This window comes from Danio aesculapii, chromosome 20 (assembly GCF_903798145.1).
Source record: "Danio aesculapii chromosome 20, fDanAes4.1, whole genome shotgun sequence".
NCBI lineage: Eukaryota > Metazoa > Chordata > Actinopteri > Cypriniformes > Danionidae > Danio > Danio aesculapii.
Window position 1 is genome coordinate 933,465 of NC_079454.1, and position 26,374 is coordinate 959,838.

Genomic DNA, 26,374 nt, shown 5'->3' on the forward strand with positions numbered 1-26,374 from the left:
CTGTTCTCAGCTCTGTGGGATTGTGTTGCTGTGGTACCTGCAAGCAGCACCATGCCCTGGCACAATCTCACACTGGCCCCCGCTGAGGCAGAAATCAGGCTGGAGCACACAGAGGCTCTGACACGGCAGACCATCCACCGTCATGTAGCCTGGCTCACACAAACACTGCGCTTCCTTGGTCCACTGGTTCACCACACATCGGGAAAACTCGTTGCAGGCCAGAAACTTGCAAGGGTCACCTTCATCAGCTAAAACGAAAGAACACATCCTGACCTTCAGTGAGAAATTAAGTCTCTGTTAAAGGATCACTTGTTAGGCTCACTTTACAGCTCTCCAAGAGTTAAGCAGTTCAGTTTGACCACTTCTGAATCTATTCAGCTGATCTCCGGGTCTGATGGATGCACTTTTAGCTTAGCTTAGCATAGATCATTGAATCAGATTAGACCATTAGCATTTCGCTCCAAAAAATGACCAAAGAGTTTGGATAATTCTCCTACTTTAAAATGTGACTCTTCTGTAGTTACATTGTGTGCTACGACCAACAGAAACCGAAAAGTTGCTATTTTCTATTGGTTATAGGAACTAAACTCTCAAGCTTTGCTGCTTGTCCATGAATGCAGCAGAGCAATGTAATTATACATTAAACATTGAATATATCTCTCACAAATGTGTTTCAGGTGCTGTGTAAATGCATTGCTCCTGCTGCAGTCATGGTATGGCAGCAACGTTCCTTTATTATTACGCCAGAATGAGAGTTTAGTTCCTATAACCATATCAGCCTAGAAAATAGCTTCTTTTTCTTTCAGTATAAGTACACGATGTAACTACAGAATGTTAGGAAACATCATAGATATATACACTAGATATTGTATACTGGCCCTGAGCATGCGTCAATAGCGCCGCCATATTTGTACAGTGCTCCCAGGACTAAAGTCATTCAAACGCACTAGTCAAGACTAAAGCCAGCATGAAGATGCTGGACTTTTATGGGTGTAGTAACAAGCAAACATAGAAAACAAAGCATAAAGGCAGAACATTTCAAAGGTAAGATTTAGTTTTTTACGATTTTTTGTTACAAATTTTGTGCTCAATAAGTGACAATACAGTCACTTACTGCACTGACCACAAGGCAAAGTAGCTCCAACTCACAGTAAATACTAGGCGTATGCTAGTTTTGTTGAATAAAATCATCAAACAATGCAAACGAAATATGACAACAAGATACTGCGCTGCCAGAAACATGCATTATTGTCGGCTAAGGGAAGTAACGGCTAGTTTTTGAAGTAACTTATAAGGGTGCCTGATAACATAATGCCTGGGCCTCAATGTGCAGACCGTCCACCCTAAATTACTGAATATTACAAATGTGATATACCATTAAGATCAGAAAGGTCGATCTGTACATTGAGATGCAGGGATATCGACGGTTCACACGAGTCATTCATTCACAAATGAATCTCTCCCTCCGTTAGAATGAGAAGCAGGAGAGGGGGGGGGGGGTGTTCCTGGACACGGATTAGACCAAATTTAACAGGGAGGGAGGATAATACATTTACATGCACATAAACACATACTCTTTGTCAGCAACGCCCGTGCAGTCACTGATCTATCGATGAAGAAAAGGGATGTAAAGTTATGATTTTTGTCATTTAAATAAATATTTGCAAAATGATTCGATTCAATTCCCCTTTATTTGTATAGCGCTTTTACAATGTAGATTGTGTCAAAGCAACTTCACATAAAAGGTTATAGTAAATTGGAACGGTGTAGTTCAGTTTATAGAGTTTAAGTTCAGTTCAGTTTAGCTCAGTGTGGTTTAAAATCACTACTGAGAGTCCAAACACTAAAGCGCATCTCTACTGATCCTGACCACCGAGAAAACTCCCGATCATTGATGTATGCATAAATGCTGATCAATCAATGGCCAGTTCTCCACTGCACCTTGGTCTCACATTCATTTCAAAGGAGCGCTACCCTGTTCCAAAATGGCGGCTCTATTGGTGCATTCCTTCCAATAGACAACAATAGCGTAGGTGACATCTAATGTAAATATCTATGAGGAAACATTACCAAAACACTTTGGTCATTTTTGAGAAAGATGCTAATGGTTAAATCCAATTTAATGATCTATGCTAAGCTAAGCTAAAAGTGCTCCCGCTAGGCCTGGAGTTGGATTAAAAATGGTAAAACTGAACATTTTCCAGAAATTAACATGGTCAAAAACAGATTTAATGATGCCATCACTTGGGAAGACCTTACCTGGTTCAATGTCCAGGGAATGGCTGTCAATGTTGATGTCCAAACGCTGAGCTGCGGTGTCGCAGAAGTTCTCCAAGACCTGCTGGACGGCCTGAGTGATGTTGTACGGCACAGACTTGGCGAATTTGGCCTTGCTGTTGACCACCACACTCCCGTTTCTGAAGTTTAGGATTTCTAACTGCTTGAAGCCAGTCAGGTTAGACTGTAGATATGGCAGCAGCTGTGCATGCAGGAGACAAAAACACAGTTCATTTGTGTTCGCCATCATGACTTCATTGTTTAAGCGACAACTTTTAAAGGGACAGTTCCCCCAGAAATGAACATTTCCTCAGCATTGACTCTCACTCAAGTGGCTCTAAACTTTTATGAGTGTCTGTCTTCTCTAGACACAAAACAAGATACTGTTGGAAAAAAGCACTTGCATATATATTAAGAACAAAAAATACTATGGAAAACAATGTCTGTTTTTATTTGAGTATTCTTCAGTATATCTTCATTCGTGTTTCAACAGAAGAAACTGAAACAGGTTAGGAACAAGTGATGGCCGCTTTTGAAGCTTCGAAACCTCTAAGAATCTTTTATTTCAAGAGTTCACACTTAGATATTGCTTGATAATATTAGCAAGTTTTGGCAACCGACTCCCATGCAAAGAATCGCTGGTTTGATCCCAGCTCAGACTAGGTTGGGTGCAGTAGGACCGGTGTGTTACATGTGGGGGCTCGTCCGGAATGGGAGTGAGGTTTAGGGGGTGACTGTAACTGAGGCCAGCTAGCGAAGTGCTATGCAGGTAAACCTCACTCCTCTGACCTCTAGATGTGCTCTAGTGACAGATGCTAGAGGCCAGATCTTTAGCTTCCTTGTTAGAGCAACTGACTCCCATACAAAGAATCGCCCGTTTGACCCCAGCTCAGACTGGGTTGGGTGCAGTATGACTGGTGGGTCACACATGGGGGGCTCGTCCGGGATGGAAGTGAGGTTTGGGGGGTAACTGAGGCCAGCTAGCGAAGTGCTATGCAGGTAAACCTCACTCCTCTGACCTCTAGATGTGCTCTAGTGACAGACGCTAGAGGCCAGATCTTTAGCCTCCATATTAGAGCAACTGACACCCATACAATGAATCACCAGTTTGATCTCAGCTCAAAGTGGGTTGGGTGCAGTAGGAATGGTGGGTTACATAACGTTTTGCTGGTATGACAGATCCAAACACAGATCATTGTCTCACATAATGTTTCCATTAAGCTGGATAATTAATGCTTAGGATGTAAATAGGTTGATATGTTTGTCAATTCACACTTGCTAAATGTCATTGGATTTTAAATGTATATCCACAAAAATCAGATATGGATGCCAGTCTGAGAAAGATTTTAGTTTGAGAGGATTGTAATAAAGAAAATATAGAGAGGAAAAAGCTGCACTCACCAGTTCCACAAATCTGTTTTCCAGTGATCGGTACTCTGTAGAGCTCTTGTTGAAAAGGTCTTCAGAAAACACCATGTTCGTAACACGCAGACTGAAAAACACAACTAGCTCTCGGCCTTTGCTAGCTGTGGTCATGGATGGAGTTGTGAAGTACTTCAGCGATGGCATTTTCGTTGTCTCTAAAGGAAATCCTTCATTGGGGAAAGAATAACCGTTGTCGTAACTCAAGAGGTCAATGGTCTCGGTACCTACTACATCAATCTGATCTAACTCCTTTAAATGAATGAACCCATCCTCAGTTTTCACATTTCCTACATCCTTAAACACTTCCTGGACAACAGTCACTTGTACTTTTTCTGTTGGTAATTCATCATCCTTTTCCAAAGACGTCGACACATCTGTTTGAAGCTCTTCGTCAGTTTCCACTTTCAGCACTTTATCATCTGTGGACTCTTCAAGCACAACATCTGGGACAACAGTTGACTGCCCTTCTTCGGTTGATGAACCATAATTGATTTCCAAAGATGTCTGGGAAATTACTGATATATCTGTTAGAACTTCAAAAAGGTCTTCAGGTGCCGCCGTCACAGGTCCTAGTGTCTCTTCTGGTTCTACGAGGACATCTTCTTTGTTAGCGTCTTCCTCTAGGAAATTGAACAAGATTGGTTGGACATTACATTTGAAGTGAAACATAGTTAAAGGGATAGTTCACCAAAAATGGAAGACTCTGTCATCATTGACCCACACTTGTTCCAAACCTGTTTGAGTTTCTTTCTTCTGGAAGGAAGATAAACGGAAGAAGAAAAAACAGTCATTGACTTCCATAGTATTTTTGTTCCTACTATGGGTGTTAATGGCTGCTTTTTCCAACATTCTTCAGAATTTCATGTTTTTTTTTTTTTTTTTTTGTTGAACAAAAAAAAAGAAACTCATAAAAGAACCATTGGAGTGAGAGTTAATGGTGAGGAAATGTTCATTTTTTGGGTGAACTGTCTCTTTAATATTGCAACAAACTTATTTGTCTAATAGAAGACTTTCACCTGATGTGAGATATTTTATCTTCTTTAGATTTATCCTGTATAAACTAGACTTTCAGGCTCTGTAAAGTTCTGTAAGTAGATCTGTGATTGGGGAATTTGTAGACATCTATATTGTGTCAGATAATAGACAAAAATAATGTCCTGTGTACTGTTTGACCAAACTTAGTTTCACGATTTGAATCACTTTAATTCACTACAATAATAATATATTTCATTATATAGTTATTTAAATTGGCAGTTATTTCAGAAAATGAAAAGAGGGTTATATCACGGGAGAGATGTTGTAAAACAGATTAATAAAGTAGATACTGAATCAAGGGGGTCACAACCAATAAATTAACCAATAAGTTCTTTTTTATATATTCTGACCAATATATCAAACAAGACTAAGCATTTTATGGGATAACTTCATATTATTTGTGTGTTGGGTAAATTATAATTGTCCTAGTCAAAGGTTAACATCGCTCCTGTGTGTGTGTCTGTTGTGTTACTGAGTGGGCATTAGGACCTGGGGGAGGCTGTTGGTTGGCAGAGGCTGTAATGTTAACTGAGGGGTATTGTACACAGAGTTATTCTGTACTCAGGATTGCTTTTCTTATTGCACTTATTTACATATCGCGATGTGCATGAAATTAGAAAAAAAATCTACTAAGGTTGACAATTTACATGTTAACGATATATTGCCATACTGCCCAGCCCTACCACCCAGGTAGCAAAGAATTCTGCCCCAGATTCGGCATAAAGCTGGCACACAAGGCCAGATGTCAAATGTGGTATTTGGCCCAGATTTAAAATTGATATGTGGCCTATCTTGACCCACATTTACCATACATTTAAATTATTTAAAGAAAAAAATTCTACCAATCAGGTTGAATAAAGAAAAAGCATGCCCATATTGCACCTAAACTGCAATGCTTCATGGGTTTATCAATTTCATTGCCTGTTCAGGCCCAGTTATGTGTTATTAACTTGGCTGAGACTTGGCCTAGATGTGGTCTATGTTTGTCCCTTGTCTGGAACCCAGACTTGATCCAGTCATGTACTGTAATTCACTGCACCATTTTGGCCAATTAAAAACTGGTTGTGTGGGCCAGAGCTGGGCAAGATAAATTTTGCTATGTGGGCATGCATATATCCTTATGAAGTCTAAAGATTTTTGTTAATTTTCTCACCCATCTCCACGAGCTGTGGCTCCTCAGTGTCTTCAACATCAGATGTGAAGTCGACATCTTTCTTCCAATCCGATTCTGTGATCATTGCTGGTGGAGACTCTAAAGCAGTTGTTCTAGTAGGTTGAACATGTGAATCTGTGGTCTCGTCCTCTGTCACCATATCAGGTATCTGAAGATCTCCCTCAGCATCAGGTTTGAGGAGCTGATCCTCCAGGACAAAGTCTTCCACATGTTCAGGTTTGCCTATTTCTGTCTCCGATTTGTCAACTGGCACAAACGGCAGATTATCTGCATCTTCAGGTTGGAAATGGTCAATAAGGAAAGTTTCCGTAACAGGAATCTGTGGTGGCTTTATCTTAATCATCTCTGCAGGAGGTTCAGTAGGTTTGGGGACTTCACTTGCAGTCTCCACAGTTCTGATTCCCTCTTCATTCTCTTCAACTTCAGGAGATTGTGACCCATCATCTTCTCTCTCAGGCTCCACCAGCTCATCCTCTTCTTCTTTAAGATCTGTTAAATGAGGTTTCCCCTCTGGTTGCAACAATTCTGGCTCACTGGTTGCACTTACATCATCTTCTGATTTCGTTATAATCTCTTCATGAGTTTTGAGTTTCTCAATGTCTTCTTTTGATTCCACAGCATCTTCCGGTTGTGCCTCTAAAACCTCATCCTCCTGCCCAACTATTTCATCCTGTTTAATGGTTGGTTTAACAGATCCATCTTCATGTGGTTTTGTTGCCTCAATGGTTCTTACAGGTTCAAATGTGCTATACTTGTGAGTTTCTGTAGCTGCAGTCACATCTTCAGGCAAGACCTGATCTTCCAAAACAACTGTAGTTACTTTAGTAACAAAGGTTTCTTCTGTAGAACCAGTTGACAGAACTTCAGGTTGAGCCATCTCCACTTTTGCTTCTTCTTCTTCTTCGTCGTCCTCCTGTACTGGTATTGCAGTGTCTGCTGGTTGAGGCACCTCGGGAATCTCATTTGAGTCCGTCACTTCAGTAATTGGGTCGATGGGTTCTGTTAAAGGCTGTACAGTGATTGTGAAGTCAGTAACAGCCTGCTTCGTTTGATCTAACCTGGGACTGACGGTCGTTGCGGTGGTAAACAAAATGTTTGTGGTGGTCACTGGGTTGAAGATTATGCCGTCTTCTGGTATTGTGTTCAGGTTAAAGTCACTTTCGGGTGTAGGTTTAAATTTAGTCATTGGCAATTCATCCTTTGTTGGTAATGTTGGAGTCTCTTTATCATCAATAACAACTGGTCCACTGTGGTCCTCACTAGGAGTTTCCTCTATTGGAGGCACTTGAAAGATTTCTGTAATGAGCTCTTCAGTTTCTCCTGTAATAGTTTCGAGCTGGTGTATGATCACTGCCTCATCCTCGGGTTCAGCTGTTGGTTTTGTTGTTGTGGTGCTGTCAGTGTCTAGAGTTGGGTCTGTAATGGACTGCAAAACCTTCTCAACACCATCTGATGGAAAATGAACCTCAACTTTGGCTTCTTTTGTAGGAAAACTGAGGTCTCCGTGCGAATCTTGACCAGAGAACTGCACATTTGTAAGAGGTGTAAAAGTTATGTTGTTGCATTTAAATGAGCATGCTCATCAATGTGTATATATAAAAGTAGCACAAAAAACTTCAAAAGACTTTAAAACCCTGACCTGACACAGGACAGAAGACATTGACAGAGTCATATTTACAGTTTTTTGGCACACAAATGTATAATGAAGCTTCATATGATTACAATTGAATCACTGAAGTTACATGGAGTGTTTGGCAATGCTTTTATATCCTCATCAGGATTTTGAACACGTCAGGAATGTTGTTGTTTATGAATGGTGAGGAAGAGCTCAGATTTAATCTTAATATCTTGGTTATTTTTCTTGCAAAGAAACTGTAAATACAACAATGTCTTCTGCGTCATTGCAGAGCGCAATTACTACTTGGACATTGGCAAACAGAGTCATTATTACACTTTTATTGTAAAACAAGCCTTCTTGGAGCTCTATATGTTTACAGTTGAATCAGTGAAGTCACATGGACATTTTTGACAATTAGTTTTTTGTTTCTTTACTTTGAACACTCAAATTTAATCTAAAATATCCTAACTTGAGTTCACAAGATGAACATGTCACACCTGCTGCAGTGCCCTCATGTGGACTCTTGAGAGCACTAGCTCTTGTTTTGGTTTTTGTTTTCTTTTCACGTATCCCTGCTTATGTGATCACTCCTTGTTTCCAGCTGTTTGTTTCCTGTTGAACAATTAGCTCTGTCTTTATAAGCCATGTTTTGTGTTTAGTTTGCCATTAGATTTGCATTGTTCTGTTTTGCTCTGTCCTGCTTTTTTTTCCTGCTTCGGTACCGTTTGTTTGTTCACTTTGTTTGGTATCGTCTCTGTTTTTGTATTCCTGTTTAGCTTAAAGTTTTTTGCACTTTCTGTTCTTGTCAGTTTTTGTCCTTTGCCTGTCTCCTTGTGTTTTTTGGATCTTCATTGTTTGTTTATTAAATGTTATTTTGCTGCACTTGGATCTTTCTCTTATTTTTGTGATACCCTACCGTGACATATGATGAACTGGCACTTAAGGATGAAGGCTCGCTGGCGCATGAGTGCGAGGGCTCACTGGCACTTGAGGGCAAATAATCAATGGCGCTTGAAACAGAAGACTTAAAAGGCAAAGGCTTCATTGACTGAGCAGGGATACAGGAAATAAAAACAAAAACCAAAACAAGAGCTAGTGCCCTCAAGAGTCCACAAGAAGGCACTGCAGTAGGTGTGACAGAACAAAGGTCTCAGGGCATCGGAACGACATGAGAGCGAGTGACTAATGACAGAATTTTTATTTTGGGCTGAAATGATCCTTTAAAGCAGGGGTGCACAAACCTGTTCCTGGAGATCTACCTTCTTTTGAAGCTCCAACCCTGATCAAACACAACAGGCCCTGTCCACACAATTATAGGCACCTTCAAAACCACTATTTTTTTCGATGTAGTTTAGCTGTTCGTCCACATGAAAATGGAAAACATGAAAGTTTTTGAAAACTCCAGCCAGGAAAAAGATTTTCTGAAACTCTGGGTACAGTGTGGTTGTGTGGATGCTACAACCAGGGTTTGTGTCATGACATCAGCATATGCGCTGTTTTCTCCTTTCTGACTGGCCAACATGGCTGTGTTCACACCAAATGCGGAAGTCGAATAAGGCAAATTACACACATTTGCGGCAAACATACTGTGTTTTCCGCATGCTTCGCACCACAGGACGGTAATCTGCCTCTGTTCTCACATTCGCATTGACTTGACTGCAATTTACTTGTGAAAATACTAATTCTGCATTTGGTGTGAACCCAGGTTTTTAATCCCCTGTTGGTTCAGCATACCCTTAACATGCATCACCGTGCATTTATTTATTTATTTTATTTTATTTTATTTTTTTATTTTTATTTTATTTTTATTTTATTTTATGTGGATGGAGATTTTTTTTAAAAAACAACAACAACAACAACAAAAGCAGGGAAAACTCAGTTTCATAAAAATACTCATGTGCATGTGGACATGGCCTAAAACAGGGGTGCCCAAACTTGGTCCTGGAGGGCTGATGTCCGGCATAGTTTGGCCCCAACCCCAATCAGACACACCTGAGCTAAGCTAATCAAGCTCTTACCAGGCTTCCTTAAAATATTCTGGCAGGTGTGTTGAGACAAGTTGAAGATAAACTCCTCAGGATATCAGTCCTCCAGGACTAAGTTTGGGCAGCCCTGGCCTAAACCATATAAATAGGATCTGAAGGAGTCCAAACTCGGACTTGGAAGGCCAGTGTCCAGCAGATTCAGCTCCAATTTGCCTCAACACACCTGCATGGATGTTTCTAGATAGCCTAGTAAAACTCGGTCACACTGGACTTTTCTCCCCATAGACTGAATGGCATGTGAATGCATCAGACTGGAAACGAAAGTTCGGGCGACAAGTTTCGCAGTTTGCTATGTTGGAAAGTTAAAGCTTTGTGAACTCTGACCTGCGAAATCGCATCATTTGACTGTGTGAGATTAATCGAGGACCAAAACATGAAATGGGGATCAAAACAGAAATTTTAAATATGAAGAAATCACTCGCTTTTTAAATGTCTAATACCGCCATTTTTAGCAGCGCCATACGACACAATTTCGCAAGCTCAAATTGAGAGCTTAAGAGCTTGATTAGCTAGCCCAGGTGTGTGTCTGATTGGGGTGGAAGCGAAACTTTGCCAGACACCGGCCCTCCAGGACTGAGTTTGAACACCATTGAGGTAATCTGCAGAAAGGTAGATCTCCAGCAACAGGGTTTTGCGCCGATTAGTACACTACCCCATGCAACCCTCAATGCTGGGAAAGACACACAGTGGCTACCCACCGTGTCACGCTTTATTGCTTAGTATACATCACTATTCACCTCAGTTAAAATGTCTTCAGAAACCTCAGTGACAGGCATGCTGGAGGGTTGGCCCTTACCTAGAGAGAACATTTGTTCACAACTTAGAAAAAAAACTATGTTATGGACTTGAATAAAGCATTTTGATAGATGATGAATGGAAAAAGCATATTCATTTACCCGTCTCAAAGGTCAGTGAATTAAGATCAAGAAGAGTTGCCTTTTTGCTCAGTGCTTTAGCTATCATATCCTTGAGAGCTGGTCCTGTAGATGAAGCATCCATGTCCAGGCTTTCTTTTGCAATGGTTGGTAAGACGCGCTCAAAAACAGCTGAATAGACTGCAGACACTCCTCCAGCCCTGGGCAAATGGAAGCAGTATGCATTATCAATTACTCGTGTTTAAATCAAAATTTGGACTAGGTTTAACTAAATTTACTAAACTAAACACACTAAATAAACTAAACACATGGGTGATTCTGTGATTGCAGGTACATTTGGTGTTCAAAGCCATCATTTTTCCAGCTTTTTATTTATTTATAAAATGTGTTACTTATCAATACAACATCTTTCTGTAAAAAATGTCTTATATTGTCAAAAATCATATATATATATATATATATATATATATATATATATATATATATATATATATATATATATATATATATATATATATAATTAGTGTATTTTAAATTGCAATATTTAGTTTCTTTCTAAAGATCTTACACAGAGTTATTTTGTAAAATGTCAACACTGCTGCCACAGGTTCAAAAGGAAAACAGACAATTTAAATGATCATGCACTGGCTGATTTAAAAACAACTGAATCCTGCTTTCATTAGCGCCATAGCAAGTGGACTCTTTGGCTATAAAGTTGTAAAACTGACACTTCTGTTACTGTCAATTCTGTTACTGTTACTCATTTAGGGTAACAGTGATGATAACAGTGTGTACAGAATTGACAATAGTGGAAAAGGATTTTTCTTGTTATTTCTACACATTACCTATATTGTCTGTAGTAATACATAATATATATATATATATATATATATTTTTTATATATTTTATTAAATATATTTTATTTATTTATAATATTATTTTAAGTGGCGCAGTGGGTAGTACATTTGCCTCACAGCAAGAAGGTCGCTGATTCGAGCCTCGGCTGGGTAAGTTGGCTTTTCTGTGTGGAGTTTGCATGTTCTCCCCATGTTCGCGTGAGTTTCCTCCAGGTGCTGTGGTTTCCTCCACAGTCCAAACACATGTAGTATAGGTGAATTGGGTAGACTAAATTGTCCATAGTGTATGTGTGTGGATGAGTGTGTATAGATGTTTCCCAGTAATGGGTTGCGGCTGGAAGGGCATCCACTGCGTAAAATGTGCTGGATAAGTTGGCGGTTCATTCCACTGTGGCAACCCCGGATTAATAAAGGGATTAAGCTGAAAAGAAAATGAATGAATGAATATATATATATATAGACACAGTTGAAGTCAGAATTATTAGCCCCCCTTTGATTTCTTTTCTTTGTTAAATATTTCCCAAATGATGTTTAACAGAGCAAGGAAATTTTCACAGTATGTCTGATAATATTTTTTCTTCTGGAGAAAGTATTTTTGGTTTATTTCGGCTAGAATAAAAGCAGTTTTTTATTTTTTTATGAACCATTTTAAGGTCAAAATTATTAGCCCCTTTTATATTAGCTAATATTTTTTCTACTGTCTACAGAACAAACCATCATTATACAATAACTTACCTAATTACCCTAACCTGCCAAGTTAACCTAATTACCCTAGTTAAGCCTTTAAATGTCACTTTAAGCTGTATAGAAGTGTCTTGAAGAATATCTAGTCTAATATTATTTACTGTCATCATGACAAAGAGAAAATAAATCAGTGATTAGAGATGAGTTATTAACACTATTATGATTAGAAATGTGTTGAAGAAATCTGCTCTCTGTTAAACAGAAATTGGGGGAAAAAATAAACGGGGGCTAATAATTCTGACTTCAACTGTATATATATATAAATGATCATTTGTGTTTGGCAAACACTGAATTATTAAAATTGAATATACTTTCAATAAAATACATAAATTGCTATTTGCAAAAAAAGAAATTGCCAAATGTGACTTTTATAGAAGCACCCACAATTATAGATTCACCCACATAAAATACATATTTTAGTTTTACCCCTCAGGCTCTTCTGCCTCGCTTGCATGTAGGAGAGGAAACAGATGAAACATGAAATCAAATGCAACGAGAAATCAAATATGCACAACACTTCTTCTGCAAAATAGAAAAACAATATAATGCCAGATCAACAGATATACTCTATATAGGACTGTCGCTTTAAATTCAAACGAGATTGTGTGGAGGGCGGAGCTTCGAATGCCTGTGTGTCACCATAGTGGCAGATTCAGAAACAAGCCTTACATTATCTGTGTGAGAAACTGAAATAATCCTCTTAGTCTATGCTGACATTATCTTCAGCAGCTCAATAATCTAATGGCTAATGGACAGTCGGATGCTTCTCACTCAGGGCTGCTGTTTATGCTAATGAGGGAGAGATAGGCACTAGTGTGCGGAGCTTTCCCCCTCTGAGTGTTTCTGCAGACTGTTTTTATCAAGTCTGATTATAAACAATACAATTAATACATTTTTATCATTAGAGGCCAATTATATTCACACACCGCTGCCACAGAACTGTGTTTCAATCTTTTATAAAAGTCATTTTTGCATAATAGACCCCTTTAAGATGTTGTTTTTTGGTACAGAGTTAGGTTGATCTATGATTTCTGTTTATGCTCCATATATATGAAATGAGGTTAAAGATAAAAATTCTGTTGTTTATTTCTGTCAATATATTCTAAATGTCTGTTTAGAAAAGTCCACATTTTAATAGTTGATTATGATTTATACTTATTTTACGTACTTTTTGGCGAGGCAAACTTTATTTATAGAGCACAATTTTACACAACCGTAGTTAATCCGAAGTGCTTTACAGTAAAATAAACTAGAAAATAAAAATAAAAACTGGTATTAAAAATACAAAGAAATATATGTATAAAATACTAAAATACAAATAAAAAATAAGAAATAACATGCATGCGCCACTCAAAGGCAAGAGAGTAAAAATAAGTCTTTATGTTAGATTTAAAAGCATCCAATGGAGAAATCCTGATGTTCAGAGGGAGACTGTTCCAGAGCCTTGGGGCCGCAACAAAGAAAGCTCGATCCAGCGAGACCGAGGGACAGACAATAGAAACTGGTCATGGGATCTTAATGGTCTATAAGCTGTATAAGGCCTAATAAGTTCACTGACATAGGCCGGGGCAGAATTGTGCAATGCTTTATGAGTGAAAAGGATTTTAAAATCAACTCTGAATTTTATTGGTAGCCAGTGCAATGAGGCGAGGACAGGGGAGAGATGATCTCTTTTCTTAGTTCCTGTTATTAATCTGGCAGCTGTATTTTGGACCAACTGTAGTCGAGAGAGTGCTGAATGAGGTAGACCAATGTATAAAGAGTTGCTGTAGTCTAACCGAGAGGAGATTAAAGCATGTGTTAGGATTTCTAAATCTGTTTTTGTGCGTGTTGTGATATGTTTTTCTTTGGAACTTTGTTCTGTGCAGCCAGTCTTGACCAGGAACCCCTGGTAGAAGAGATATTGTATCTCAATGCGACCTTCCTGGTTAAATAAGTAACATTAAATGAAATAAACATAAATGGGACTGTAGTTAAGTGAGAAAACCTACCTAATTCTTAACACTTGGACATCAATAAATCCAGGTAGGTCATCAAAAACAAGTTGCATCTGCAACAATCAGAAAAGATTGCACTTCATCAACTCGTGTGTTTCTCATATGTGGCCCTGAACCACAAAACCAGGCATGAGGGTCAATAACGTAATGTGGAAACTGAACAAGTTCTCCACTGATGTTAAGAATTGGTTTGATAAGGATCTGAAATATGAGGTTGCCAGAAAAAAATGAAATACTGAGAAAATCACTATTAAAGTCATTCAAATTAAGTTCTCATCAATGCATATTACTATTAATAATATAATTAATTAATATTAATATAATTAATTAATATAATTAATACTATTAAAAATAAGTGTTTTACATAGGACTGTTACCTGGCAGTACATGTCAATACATTTGTCCAAACATATGTGATAAATGTATTGACCAGTACTGCCAGGTAGCACAATCATCAGCTGTTTCCATCCACCTATGTTATGTGCATTTTAGAATATTGGCTTAATGGAGACGCCAAGATGTGCATACATTTTGAAAATGCACATAAACTGAGTAGGATTATCTTTTTATTCGATAAGAAAAAGATGTGCAGGGATCCCCAGTGAGCCTGTGTTGCTTACTTCCTCATAATTGCTGAATTCATTGATTGGTCATTTTGACAAACCTGATCTTGGAGATGATGTGACAGATCATGATACTGCGGTGAATCGATGTCTCTCAGTATCTCTTGATACCCGTAGTCCATCAGTGTAATGCTGAACTCTATGATATGATGGACTGGCTGCTCTGGAACCACATTGTGGAGATCCAGCTCCTGCAAGTGTCAAAGGAAGATTATTACATAATGATTGCTGTAACAATGCTCTTGCTTGTAACTGAATCTCTATGATTATGATGCAAACAATCTGCCAATATTGCTCTTAACTCCATTTGCAGTTTTGGGGGGTAAAAATTCCACCTTCTTTTCTGAAATAAAATGATTAATTATTGTCATTTAAACATGTGGGAAGTCCACAAAATTAGTTGCATTTCACACCAGATACACAAATGACAATTTACACACTTTATACACTTAAAGTCCCTGTTAAAACATAATCAAGTTTAGATGTTAGTACATTTTTGTTAGTCGTAATGATACCTATAAGCTAGTGTGCTCTAAAACAGTGACAAAATTAGCATTTAGAAGATTTAAACATCAAACATTCATCTAATCTTCTGGCCAATCAAATGCTCTCTAGTGTCTGACATGCCCCGCCCCCTTCAGGACACTTCTCATTTGCTTTTCATTTGATGTGCTTGAGCTCAACCACTGTCATTAGCTCAGATAAGATATTTTAAGTCCAAAGGTGACATTATTTGAGATGTCTTTGTCATGACAACTTGACAAATAAATACATCATAACCTGTCCGTCGTGACAACTTGACGTTACCAAGACAACATAACTTGTCATAAATAAAATAAAAACTTGTCATTGAGGCCATTATAAATGTGTCATAAATTCTTTGGCAGCATCATTAATACTTTTGTGACCTCAACTACAGTGGTACAAATTGAATTGGTCATTAAAATATAAATAAATGTCATTAAATATTGTGGTGACATGGTGGCTCAGTGGTTATCACTGTCGCCTCACAACAAAAAGGTCGCTGGTTCGAGTCCCGGTTAGGTCAGTTGGCATTTCTGTGAGGAGTTTGCATGTTCTCCCTGTGTTGGCGTGGACTTCCTCTGGGTGCTCCGGTTTCCCCCACAGTCCAAACACATGCACTATAGGGGAACTGATAAATTAAATTGGCCGTAGTGTATGAGTGTTTGTGTGAATGAGAGTGTATGTATGGGTGTTTCCCAGTACTGGGTTGCGGCTGGAAGGGCATCCGCTGTGTAAAACATATGCAGGATCAGATGGCAGTTCATTCCACTGTGGCGACCCTTAATTAATAAAGGGACTAAGCCGAAGGAAAATAAATGAACGAATAAATATTAACGTTCATGTTTATGACAGATTTATGACAGGTTATGCTGTCTTGGTAATATCAAGTTGTCATAACAAAGACATCTCAAACAATGTCACCTTTGCATTTAAAAACTTAGTCAATGACTCTTGAAAGCTGTCAAAAGCATGCATAAGGTTTCATTCATATTCATGGCATGTGTCACCTCATTATGAAGGTGTCATGACAGTCCTATGAACACCTCATCAAGAGAACTATTACTGAATATTAAAATATTCAGCAGTCAATTCCATGCTGAGTTGCTGTTGTTGACATTATTAGCCAGCAATCCCACATTTCCTGCAGACCGCCGAGAGAGCATTGCATAACTTATCTGTCTTAGTTGTTAAGCTTAAGCCCAGGCTTATCGACCTGGTGGTCTGGCCCAAAAAGTCAGCAGAGTAAAGCCTGCTCATAAACAACATTTATAAAACATGTAACATGTACTAATGTTAAAGGCAATAGTTAACCCGGAAATGAACATTTACTCGCTATTTGCAGTACTCACCCTTGAGTTCCAAACCTTTATGAGATTCATTTTATAATAATAAAAATAATAAACATTATTTTTATAGGGCCTTTAGGAGAGTAGGAGGAAGGTTTTAGGAAGGTTTAGGAATAAAAAAAAAAAGGTAAAAGGAATGTTGTACATAAGACATTAAAATAACTTGAATAAATAATGTTTTAAGAACAGATTTGAAAACAGTTAAAGAATCAACCCGTCTGATGTCAGAAGGGAGAGAGCTTTAAAGTTTAGGAGCGAACGAGGGGAAAAAAACGGATGTCCCATGGAATGTAACTGGGTAGGGGGTACCACTAAAAGACATTAATCCAAGACTTATTGGAGGTACTTGCCCAGGGAGACATTTTTGAGAACTGTAAAATATGTGAGCAGAGGTCACAGTGTACATTCCCGCCAATATCAAATGTCCTTCTTGTTTGTATCCGCTTGCTATCAAAGACCCAGCTACCCCTTCCCTAAACCCAGCCGATAATGATTTCACCCTACTACCATATCTTCATTTTGGAAGACCACAAGCTAGGATGTGACCCAGCTATGCAAACAATTTCTACCAACCAACAAAAGTGCCAAACAATGCAGACAACAACATCACCACCAGCAAGAGCTCCGCTCTCCCCGACACGCCAGCAGCGGCAAGACACCACACAGCCCCGCAAATAAAAGGGAAAGAAGCAGAGGTCCCAGTGAGAGGCCGCAGGCCCATCTGCACTGCCTCAATTTAACGGCGTCAAAATCCACCATCTCCAACAATATCAAGCTGTCACCTACCTTTACCTTCTTCCACACACACCTCAGCCAGATCATCATCTCTCGTCTCCAATAAAATCACAATTCCTGAACTCCATAAAGTCTCCAATGAAGCCGAACTACTGAAGCTGTACTCCACCATCACTCCTCAGACTCAGCCCCCTACGGACACTGCAAGATCCACCCACTCATGTCACACCCCCTATCCTCAACACACCAACTCTCCAACCAAACTTTCTCAACCCAGACAATCCAAAAAAATGAATCAAGAAAACCATCCAGACCACACTTTCAGGAAACCAGGAACACCCCAGGTTTAACGTCATAGCAACATATAGAGATTCCCCTGGACAATAACCCTTTTGCATATCACACTGGTAAACCCTTTACCACCCCTCTCACTTTGCATCCAGCTCTTCAATCTAGCTCAACCCTCAGCCACCCACTACACACCACTTTTATCAACCATAACCCTATTCAACTCCTCTTTCCCATTAACCCTCCTTATACATCAACACAATTTCTTCAGCCTACTACCAGCTCCAACCCTAATGATTATTTCCTCCCCACCCATTTTCCCCCATCTAGTATCCCCTACTCTATTCCCTTTTTCTCCCTTCACCCAACATCCCTCTATCCCAACAAAAATGTCTACAGCACACTGCCCTTTCACTCTGTCCACTGCCATCCTGGAACCATCCCGTCTCAAATGCTGTCAAAAACCTCATCTTATCAGCGATTTAGGCAATTGGCCTTAGAAGTGAATCCTCCTCCAACACCCATCTCTCCATATTCAGAGAAGATATTTCTATAAATCACCCTATGCACAACCTACACCAAGCATCCATCTCCCTTATATTACAAGCTGTAGCCCCCAGAACCCTACAATCATACCTCACAGCATGGAATTCATTTAAACACTTTCACACACCATCTCTCAATTTTTACCTGCTCACCATCTTTCATCACCCACCTAAACTCCTTTAAAAACATTCTAACTAGCTCTATTAAAAGCTTTTTAAGTGGGATTAATTTCATAAATCATTCACGGCTCCCCATCAGACTCCATTTCCAACTCCCAAACTTGCCTTCTTATTAAAGATATCCAAAGGCCCACCCTCTTCCCCCGACTCCAGGCTACCCATCACACAAAACATCCTCTCCAAATGCATTTCCACCCTCTGCACATCCACAAATTCAGACTATACCCTTGATGCTATGTTAAGGTCGGATTCCTTAGATGCTCCAAAATCACCATAGTACCAAATTTCAACCCAAGCATTCACCCCACCATCTCAGATCTTTGTAAAGGACATAAAATCACGTAAAGGGCATTTCATTTACATATTTGATTCTCCCCCACCCACACGCCGCTTCCGAACACTCATGGCCTTTTTATACTTTAGAAAATCCCAAAGCCCCAGCCCCCTCTCCCCCCTATTCGCAGATGACACAAACCGCCCAGTAACTCGATTCTTGTTCCAGAAACACCTTAAAGCAGTTCTCTGCCTATCAGGCTTCCCCCCCATCCCCAGACTCATCCTCCAGTCAATCTTTTAGAATAGGAGCAGCCACCACAGCAGCACAAAAAGGGCTCTCGCAAGGTGGTCATCCGACGCCTTCAAGACATACGGTAACACTTTATAATAACTACACACTATAAATCATTTATTAAGCATTAGCAAATAGTGAATTTATTATCTGTTAAGCATTAACTCTACATTAATAAACGTTAGTAAGCAGTTTATAACTGCAGCTACAAATGCTGTATTCTTGACTTACAAACATATTTATAATGTGCTTAATAATTGTACTTTCATACTTTGTTAATGATTTATTTTTCATTACTAAATTAAGTCTTGCATTATTTACAAACCATTTGTATTTAAGAGTAGTTGAGGGTTTTTAGGATCATTTAGAATGAGTTAGTAAATGATTAATAAACTATTGAAATCAACGTTTATATGTCTTATTATTCAGGCATATACTAATAGTTAACTAATATGTTAATAAATGCTTTATTAACTCAACTTTATGCAATTTTGTGACCTCATCTAAAGTGAGGACTATTTATGCTTTATAAATCCCTTATAAATGACAAATAAAGGCTCAGTTAAATTCTAAACAGGAAAATTGACATTATTCATCCCTTTTCATTTAAAGATACACAAATAAAATTGTACCTCAAATGAAAAATAAATCTTTGCAACCTTATCTAAAATAAAATAACTGTAGAGTTTAAAAATTGCATCTTATTATATTGTTAAATTAGTATATTGTTGTTGTTGTTGTTTTATCCAGCTTTATGTCGTATTTTGACCCTCCTGTTATTTGGCAATGTTTAAACTTTACAGTCATTTTATTTTAAGAAAAGATTGTAAAGATTATTGTTCATTTGATTCTGAGCCTTTAATTGTCATTTATAAGGGATTTATAAAGCATAAATAGTCCTCACTTTAGATGAGGTCACAAAATTGCATGAAGTTGAGTTAATAAAGCATTTATTAACATATTAGTTAACTATTAGTATATGCCTAAATAATAAGATATGTAAATGTTGATTTTAATAGTTTATTAATCATTTACTTGCACATTCTGAATGATCCTAAAAACCCTCAACTACTCTTAAATACAAATGGTTTGTAAATAATGCAAGACTTAATTTAGTAATGAAAAATAAATCATTAACAAAGTATAAAAATACAATTATTAAGCACATTACACGTGCTTATAAGTCAAGAATACAGCATTTGTAGCTGCAGTTATAAACTGCTTACTAACGTTTATTAATGTAGAGTTAATGCTTAACAAATAATGAATTCACTATTTGCTAATGCTTAATAAATGATTTATAGTGTGTAGTTATTATAAAGTGTTACCAGACATACATACGTCTCAGCCAAAGTCTCCTTAAAGAAGCCCAGAAGACCCTTGCCAGTCACCAACCACCCAAGAGCGAGGGCATGCCTGAGCCACTTTCTGTTCTTTTTTTTCCTTCGAGCTCAAGTACTACTCAGCTTTCTCCCATTGGGCTCAATTATCTCTCGGGACAGAATGCCAAATCTACTATTAATGCCAAGCATATTTCAGTGTGAACTCTTGAAGTAAAGTTTTATAAGCTAATTTTGAGAGGAGTACGTGATACGATTGGTCATGGCTGGCCTCTTATCTGTAATCAGATTGATCTAAGCTTACAATAAATAGACCGATTTCACCCTACTACCTTATTTTTGTTTTGGAAGTATTCCCCTTTTTAACCCATCTCCTCCATTTCCTCCCTTTTCTAGGGGGAGCTCTCCAGACCTACCTGATCTCGTTCCCCCTTATATGCTTATTGATCAGGCGGGAGCCTTGGGCTCAATTATCTCCGAGCTCAGAGCTCTCTCCCAGGTTCTCTCTCTCTGCATTTTATTGACAGTGTCGTAAACAAAACCACTATCGCACATAGCCTAGTGGACTATAGTGGGAATAGTGTAATTACACTGCTGGGGAAGTTTGAATCCCAGCTTGCAATGAAACTGGAGTGATTTTGCATCTATTGTGAAGTGAATTTCATGCGCAAATTAAGCTGCACTCGTGAATGAAGCGAGTAAACTTAAAATGTTCAAGAGTCTAATTGTGCATGAATAGAACAATTTATTGGCGCCAGGCTTGTCCGGTGTAAACGCCCCATTAAGATTCTAGGAGCTGAGATTTCTGCTTAACCTAAAAGGAGCGAGCTGGAAACCAGTAACCATTGACATTCATAGTAAGAAGCATAGGCTACTATGGAAGGTAATGTTCAGGTTTTTAGATTTCTTCAAAATATCTTCTTTGTGTTCAACTGAATACATAAAAGGTTTGTGACAAATGAATGATGGGGATGGCAGTTGTGAAACTGACATTTCGACATGATGTCAAGATTCCAAATCGCTGAAGCTTTGAAACACTTATCCGAATCACTTCGAAATACCCAGGTTACCTGACTAAAGCGATTCATAGGCTCATAGGCTTCTCAAGCTTTCGAGACCTGGCATGCCTTTTGAATCTGCATTTGATTGACAGGGTGAGAAACAAAATCACAATCGAACATAGACTAGAAGACCATGCACGGGAATAATGCAACTGCATTGCAGGAGTCTCAAGTTCGAATCCCGGCTTGCACCAAAAATTCAGAAATTGTGACTGGAGGTCTTTTATTAGTTTTACGAACATTTATAACGCTCCAATAAATCACTTCAATGTGGGGTAAAATTCTTCAATTCACCAAACTTTCTTTGGTAAAGTTGTTTCAGAACAATACATTAAATGACCACTAAGCATCACTCTAGAGATGGATTTCAAAACACATTGAACCCTCGACACATTTGCTTCGGCTGTTCTAGTGTTTTTGTGAAGCCTCACTCCCCAGTGAAGGGTGAGTAAATGATTTCAAGCTTTGTATGAGCTGTCCCTTTAAGTATAGGAAATTGTGCACTGAACCTGTGAGGCGGTAGAGGTGTCTGTGGTAGAGCTGACAGTGGTCGATTCAGCCGTGGGGAGAAATTCATCTGTCGCTGCTTCAGTCGGGATGTCCTCTGAACCTGAATGACAAAGATGGAGTTCAAAAACGAGGATTCAAATTATAATAACGTCTCAAATAAAGACCAAAAATAGCATGTTACCTTCCTCTTCCTGTGCCATATCAGTTGCAGGTTTGTCGATTATAATTCTAGCAATTTAAAATAAATACATATCATCATATTAAAAGTAATCTTTGCTCATTTTTGTTGATTGCAGACACTTTCAGAACATGAAATGATAGTGCAGGCTCACCGGTCTAACTTTTCACTATTTATATTCACCCTCTGGAAGAGAAAAACAAAGGCAAAGTCAGAGAATTATACTGACCATTTTAGGGTGTCTAATGTTTGACAACTGGCCATCCACAGACTGTGGTGTGGCGTATTTTCACAGTAATGTGTATTGCACCCACATAGCAAAATTTCTCTGGGCCAGATCTGGCCCACACAATCAGCTTTGGCTTGGCCCACATGCCACAGTGAATTACGGTACATGACTGGACCAAGTCTGGCTTCAATACAAGGGCCAAACATGGACCATATCTGGGCCAAGTCTCAGCCAAGTTAACAACCCATAACTGGGCCTGAACTGGGCCAGATATGTTGGTGTGCCACGACTGCAATGAATTTGATAAACCCATGAAGCATTTCGTTTTAGGTGTACTATGGGTGTTTTTTCTCGAAGCGAGTAGATTTTTTCTTTACTCAAAAATAATTTAAATGTATTTTCAAGAGTTCACACTTAGCTCACGATTTATACATAGCTTGTTTGGCATGCTGTCCCGGGAGAGAGCCCTGAGCTCAAGGTATCCTCGAGCCCAGGGCTCCCTCCTTTCACAGGGCGAGGGGAGACTGAGCTCAGGTCGATCTGAAACTCCCCCGCTGCTGAGGCCAAGGTGAACTTCCTGAGAGTAAGACATTAGAAAAAGATTTAGGCTTATTTTATCAATAATATAGAGCAGAACAGAAACACCAGATGGCCTAGTGAAGACCCAACGCCATTGGTATTCTTGCTGTGAGGCAAACGTGCTAGTCATTAGGCCACCGTGCCGCCCATTCTTGATAAAGGTGGAAGAAGGGGAGGAGGGGGGTTTCTTCCAGACGAAGATAGTTGTAGAGAGGAAATGAGGATATATATAGTTACTTGGGATCCTTTGATTGGAGGATCATGATTAGCTAATGTGGACCAGCTGGGTCAATCATGAGCACATGCTCCTCTCGAAATTAGTTTAACATTTAAACTTCACTTAACGATGGGTCATGATACGCCAAACTTACGTGGCCCACATTTAATTTTTTGAACATCTGGTCCAAATACTACATTTCATATCTGGCCCAAGTCGTGTGTGCTGCCTTAAAGACGGTGCCACCTCTGCCAAACCCAGGCTATGTTTGGCTCACATGCCAGTGCTGGACAAACGCCTGCTGTGCCAACTTTATGCCAAATCTGGGCCAGAATTCTTTGCTACCTGTGCAGTATTTCCCAACCCTGTTCCTGGAGGCACACCAACAGTACATATTTTGGATGTCTCCCTTATCTGGCTCATTAATTTCAGGGCTGCGTCTGAAATCACCTACTATTCAGTAAGTACTGAATTTGAATTTACTACTCAACCGTTAGAAAAGTGTACTATAGTGCTATGTGTACTAAGTGTACTATATAGTATGAATGTGAGCAGTATGTATGGAACTCGGACCTACTACATGCCCAATTTTGTCATAATCACATGACGTACCCACGTCAGTTGTGTCGCTTCACTCCCATTTATGAATACTCTCGCAGTGCATCATGGGATAGTGTAGCATACATTGGAAGCACACTTTAGAATCTTGCCAGAAGTAAGAGGTCATCCGGGTATTTCTCACACACTGTTTTTCGAATGAATTCGGACATACTACTCTGCCCGCATACTGTTTTTAGCATAATATAGTATTGAAGTATGCGAATTTGGACACAGCTCTGGTTTTAAAGTCTCTTCTTATGTTCTGATGAGTTGATTCAGGTGTGGTTGACTAGGAAGAGGTTGAAAATGAGTACTGTTGGTGTGCCTTTAGGAACAGGGCTGGGAAACACTGGTGTACCACTGAGTTTACCTTGTAGACCATGTTGATATGTTCCTGTGACTGGCTGAAATTCCTGGCGAGGTCTGAGATGCACAGGGAGTCGTGCTGGCACGTGTGAACCCATTTCTGGTACTCTGAGCTGGTGGGAATTCGATCCAGAAAGATGCGGAAAGCCTCCCATACAGCCTCTTGGCAAACTGAGGAGATCATTCAATAAATGATAAATATGAGACGATCAACTTGACAGCAGACCTTTGAAGCTTTCTGGATTCTGGATGTTTCTGTTTTTACAGTTGAAGACTTAACTAAACTAAAACGTTTTTTAACAACTAACTTCTAATAACTAATTTCTATTGTCATGGTCAGAGTACGTAACATTTTACTAGTGATTTTGGAAGATACTATTCAGCTTAAAGTGCTGTTTAAAGGCTAAGCTAGGGTAATTATGTCTACTATGCAAGTTAGGATAATTAACTTCAACTGAATATACAGTTCTGTGTTGCTGAATTGCAATTAAATAAAAAATGAAGACATTTACAAAAGTCAGTAACCAAGTCAGTGACTCAATACCTCAGGTGAGATTTGTAGTGAATTGGCGTAACTGATGATTCTCTTAAACTTTTTAAAGGTGCCATAAAATTGTTCTCCGATATCTAAATGGAAGGTATGTGGCTTAGGTAAGTACAAAACATGTGCAGAAATGGTTTAACCGTTTGTTAGCTAGCTATCTGCAACTCTTAAATGGTCGTCCACCGAAGCTAAACAACCTATATGGATGGGAGACCACATGAGAAAGCTAGGTTTTTCCAGAAGTGGTGTTAGTGAGACCAGGAGGGGGTGCTTAACCTGTGGTCTGTGTGGATTCTAACGCCCCAGTATAGTAAAGGGCACACTACACTGCTCAGTGAACGCCGTCTTTCAGATGAGACATTAAACTGTAGTCCTGACTCTCTGTGGTCATTAAAAATCCCAGGATGTCCTTCGAAAAAGAATAGGGGTTTAACCCCGGCATCCTGGCCCAATTTGCCCACTGGCCATCATGGCCTCCTAAACATCCCCATATCAAAAAGGGTTTCCACAGTCATCTGGGTGGGTAAATGTGACAATTTTATTATTTTGTGCCTACTGTAGATTTAAAAAAAGTTGGGTTAGTCCAAAATCGACTCAATGTTGCATTAAAACAACCTAGTATATTTAGAGCATACCTACTGTAGATGCAGAAACAGTTGGGTGTGTCCAAATTTGATGAAAATGTTGGGTTAAACAGCCCTGGGTTTTTATAGTTTACCTACTGTAATAGAAAAAGTTGTGTTTGTGTTATTTTGACCCAATGTTGAGTTAAAACAACCCAACATTTTAAACGCGTAGCTACTTCAAAGGCAAAAACAGTTGGGTTTGTCCAATTTGACTCAATGTTGGGTTAAAACAATCCAGTATTTTTAGAATGCATCTATTGCAGATGCAAAAACAGTTGGGTTTGTCCAAATTTGACCCAATGTTGGGTTAAAACCACACAGTGTTTTTATTATAAAACCATTCAAAAAGGAGCCTCTCAATGCAAAAAGGGTTTGGTGTAATTTGCGCCTCAGCTTGCATGTGCACCAGGTCTGCAGCAAGGCCCCTCATTCTCAATCAGAGCGCTCTTTTTCACTACAAATCTACATGATGAATGGAGTAAACTCCCTCGAACATGAGCACAATGAATGATCAAATGTCAGTAGCACTGTTATCTCCATTTTATTGATTGTGTTGTGTGAATGCAAATGTTGAAAGCCTCTATTATTTAAATCAACCACTAAGCCCTACTGCAGATGCAAAAACAGATGGAGTAAAATAACCCAGGGTTTTTAGAGTGTATCTGTAGATACAAAAACCGTTGGTTTACAACAACCCAGCATTTTTAGAGCATGCCTAGTCTAGATGCAAAAACAGTTGGTTTTGTCTAATTTTGTCCCAATGCTGGGTTGAAACGAACCAGCATTTTAGAGCATACCTACTGTAGATGCAAAAACAGTTGGGTTTGTCTAATTTTGACTCAATATTGGGCTAAAACAACAAAGCATTTTAGAGCATACCTACTGTAGATGCAATAACAGTTGGGTTTGTCCAATTTTGACTCAATATTGGGCTAAAACAACAAAGCATTTTAGAGCATACCTACTGTAGATGCAATAACAGTTGGGTTTGTCCAATTTTAACCCAATATTGGGCTAAATCAACAAAGCATTTTAGAGCATACCTATTTGTAAATGCAAAAACAGTTGGTTTTGACTAATTTTGACCCAACATTGGGCTAAAACAACAAAGCATTGTAGAGCATACCTACTGTAGATGCAATAACAGTTGGAATTTGAGCAATTTTGACCCAATATTGAGCTAAAAACAGCATTTTAGAGCATAACTACTGTAGATGCAAAAACAGTTGGGTTAAAACAACCCAGCCTTTTTTTCTATTATAAAAAA

At 39.0% G+C, this 26,374-nt stretch overlaps 1 protein-coding gene across 1 annotated transcript in view; it reads right to left on the bottom strand.

Moving 5' to 3' along the window:
- LOC130248046 (interphotoreceptor matrix proteoglycan 1) overlaps nucleotides 1–26,374 on the bottom strand; it is a 34,106-nt gene that overhangs the window by 5,459 nt on the left and 2,273 nt on the right. The window contains exons 3-15 of the mRNA XM_056481561.1: nucleotides 23,942–24,108; nucleotides 22,101–22,132; nucleotides 21,950–21,996; nucleotides 21,768–21,868; nucleotides 14,712–14,861; nucleotides 14,042–14,100; nucleotides 12,477–12,497; nucleotides 10,471–10,649; nucleotides 10,312–10,370; nucleotides 5,891–7,436; nucleotides 3,679–4,322; nucleotides 2,260–2,479; nucleotides 38–248 (exon numbers count right to left, since the gene is read on the bottom strand). Of these exons, the coding sequence (XP_056337536.1) occupies nucleotides 38–248; nucleotides 2,260–2,479; nucleotides 3,679–4,322; nucleotides 5,891–7,436; nucleotides 10,312–10,370; nucleotides 10,471–10,649; nucleotides 12,477–12,497; nucleotides 14,042–14,100; nucleotides 14,712–14,861; nucleotides 21,768–21,868; nucleotides 21,950–21,996; nucleotides 22,101–22,132; nucleotides 23,942–24,108 (3,436 nt within the window). The remainder of the gene's footprint in view (nucleotides 1–37; nucleotides 249–2,259; nucleotides 2,480–3,678; nucleotides 4,323–5,890; nucleotides 7,437–10,311; nucleotides 10,371–10,470; nucleotides 10,650–12,476; nucleotides 12,498–14,041; nucleotides 14,101–14,711; nucleotides 14,862–21,767; nucleotides 21,869–21,949; nucleotides 21,997–22,100; nucleotides 22,133–23,941; nucleotides 24,109–26,374) is intronic.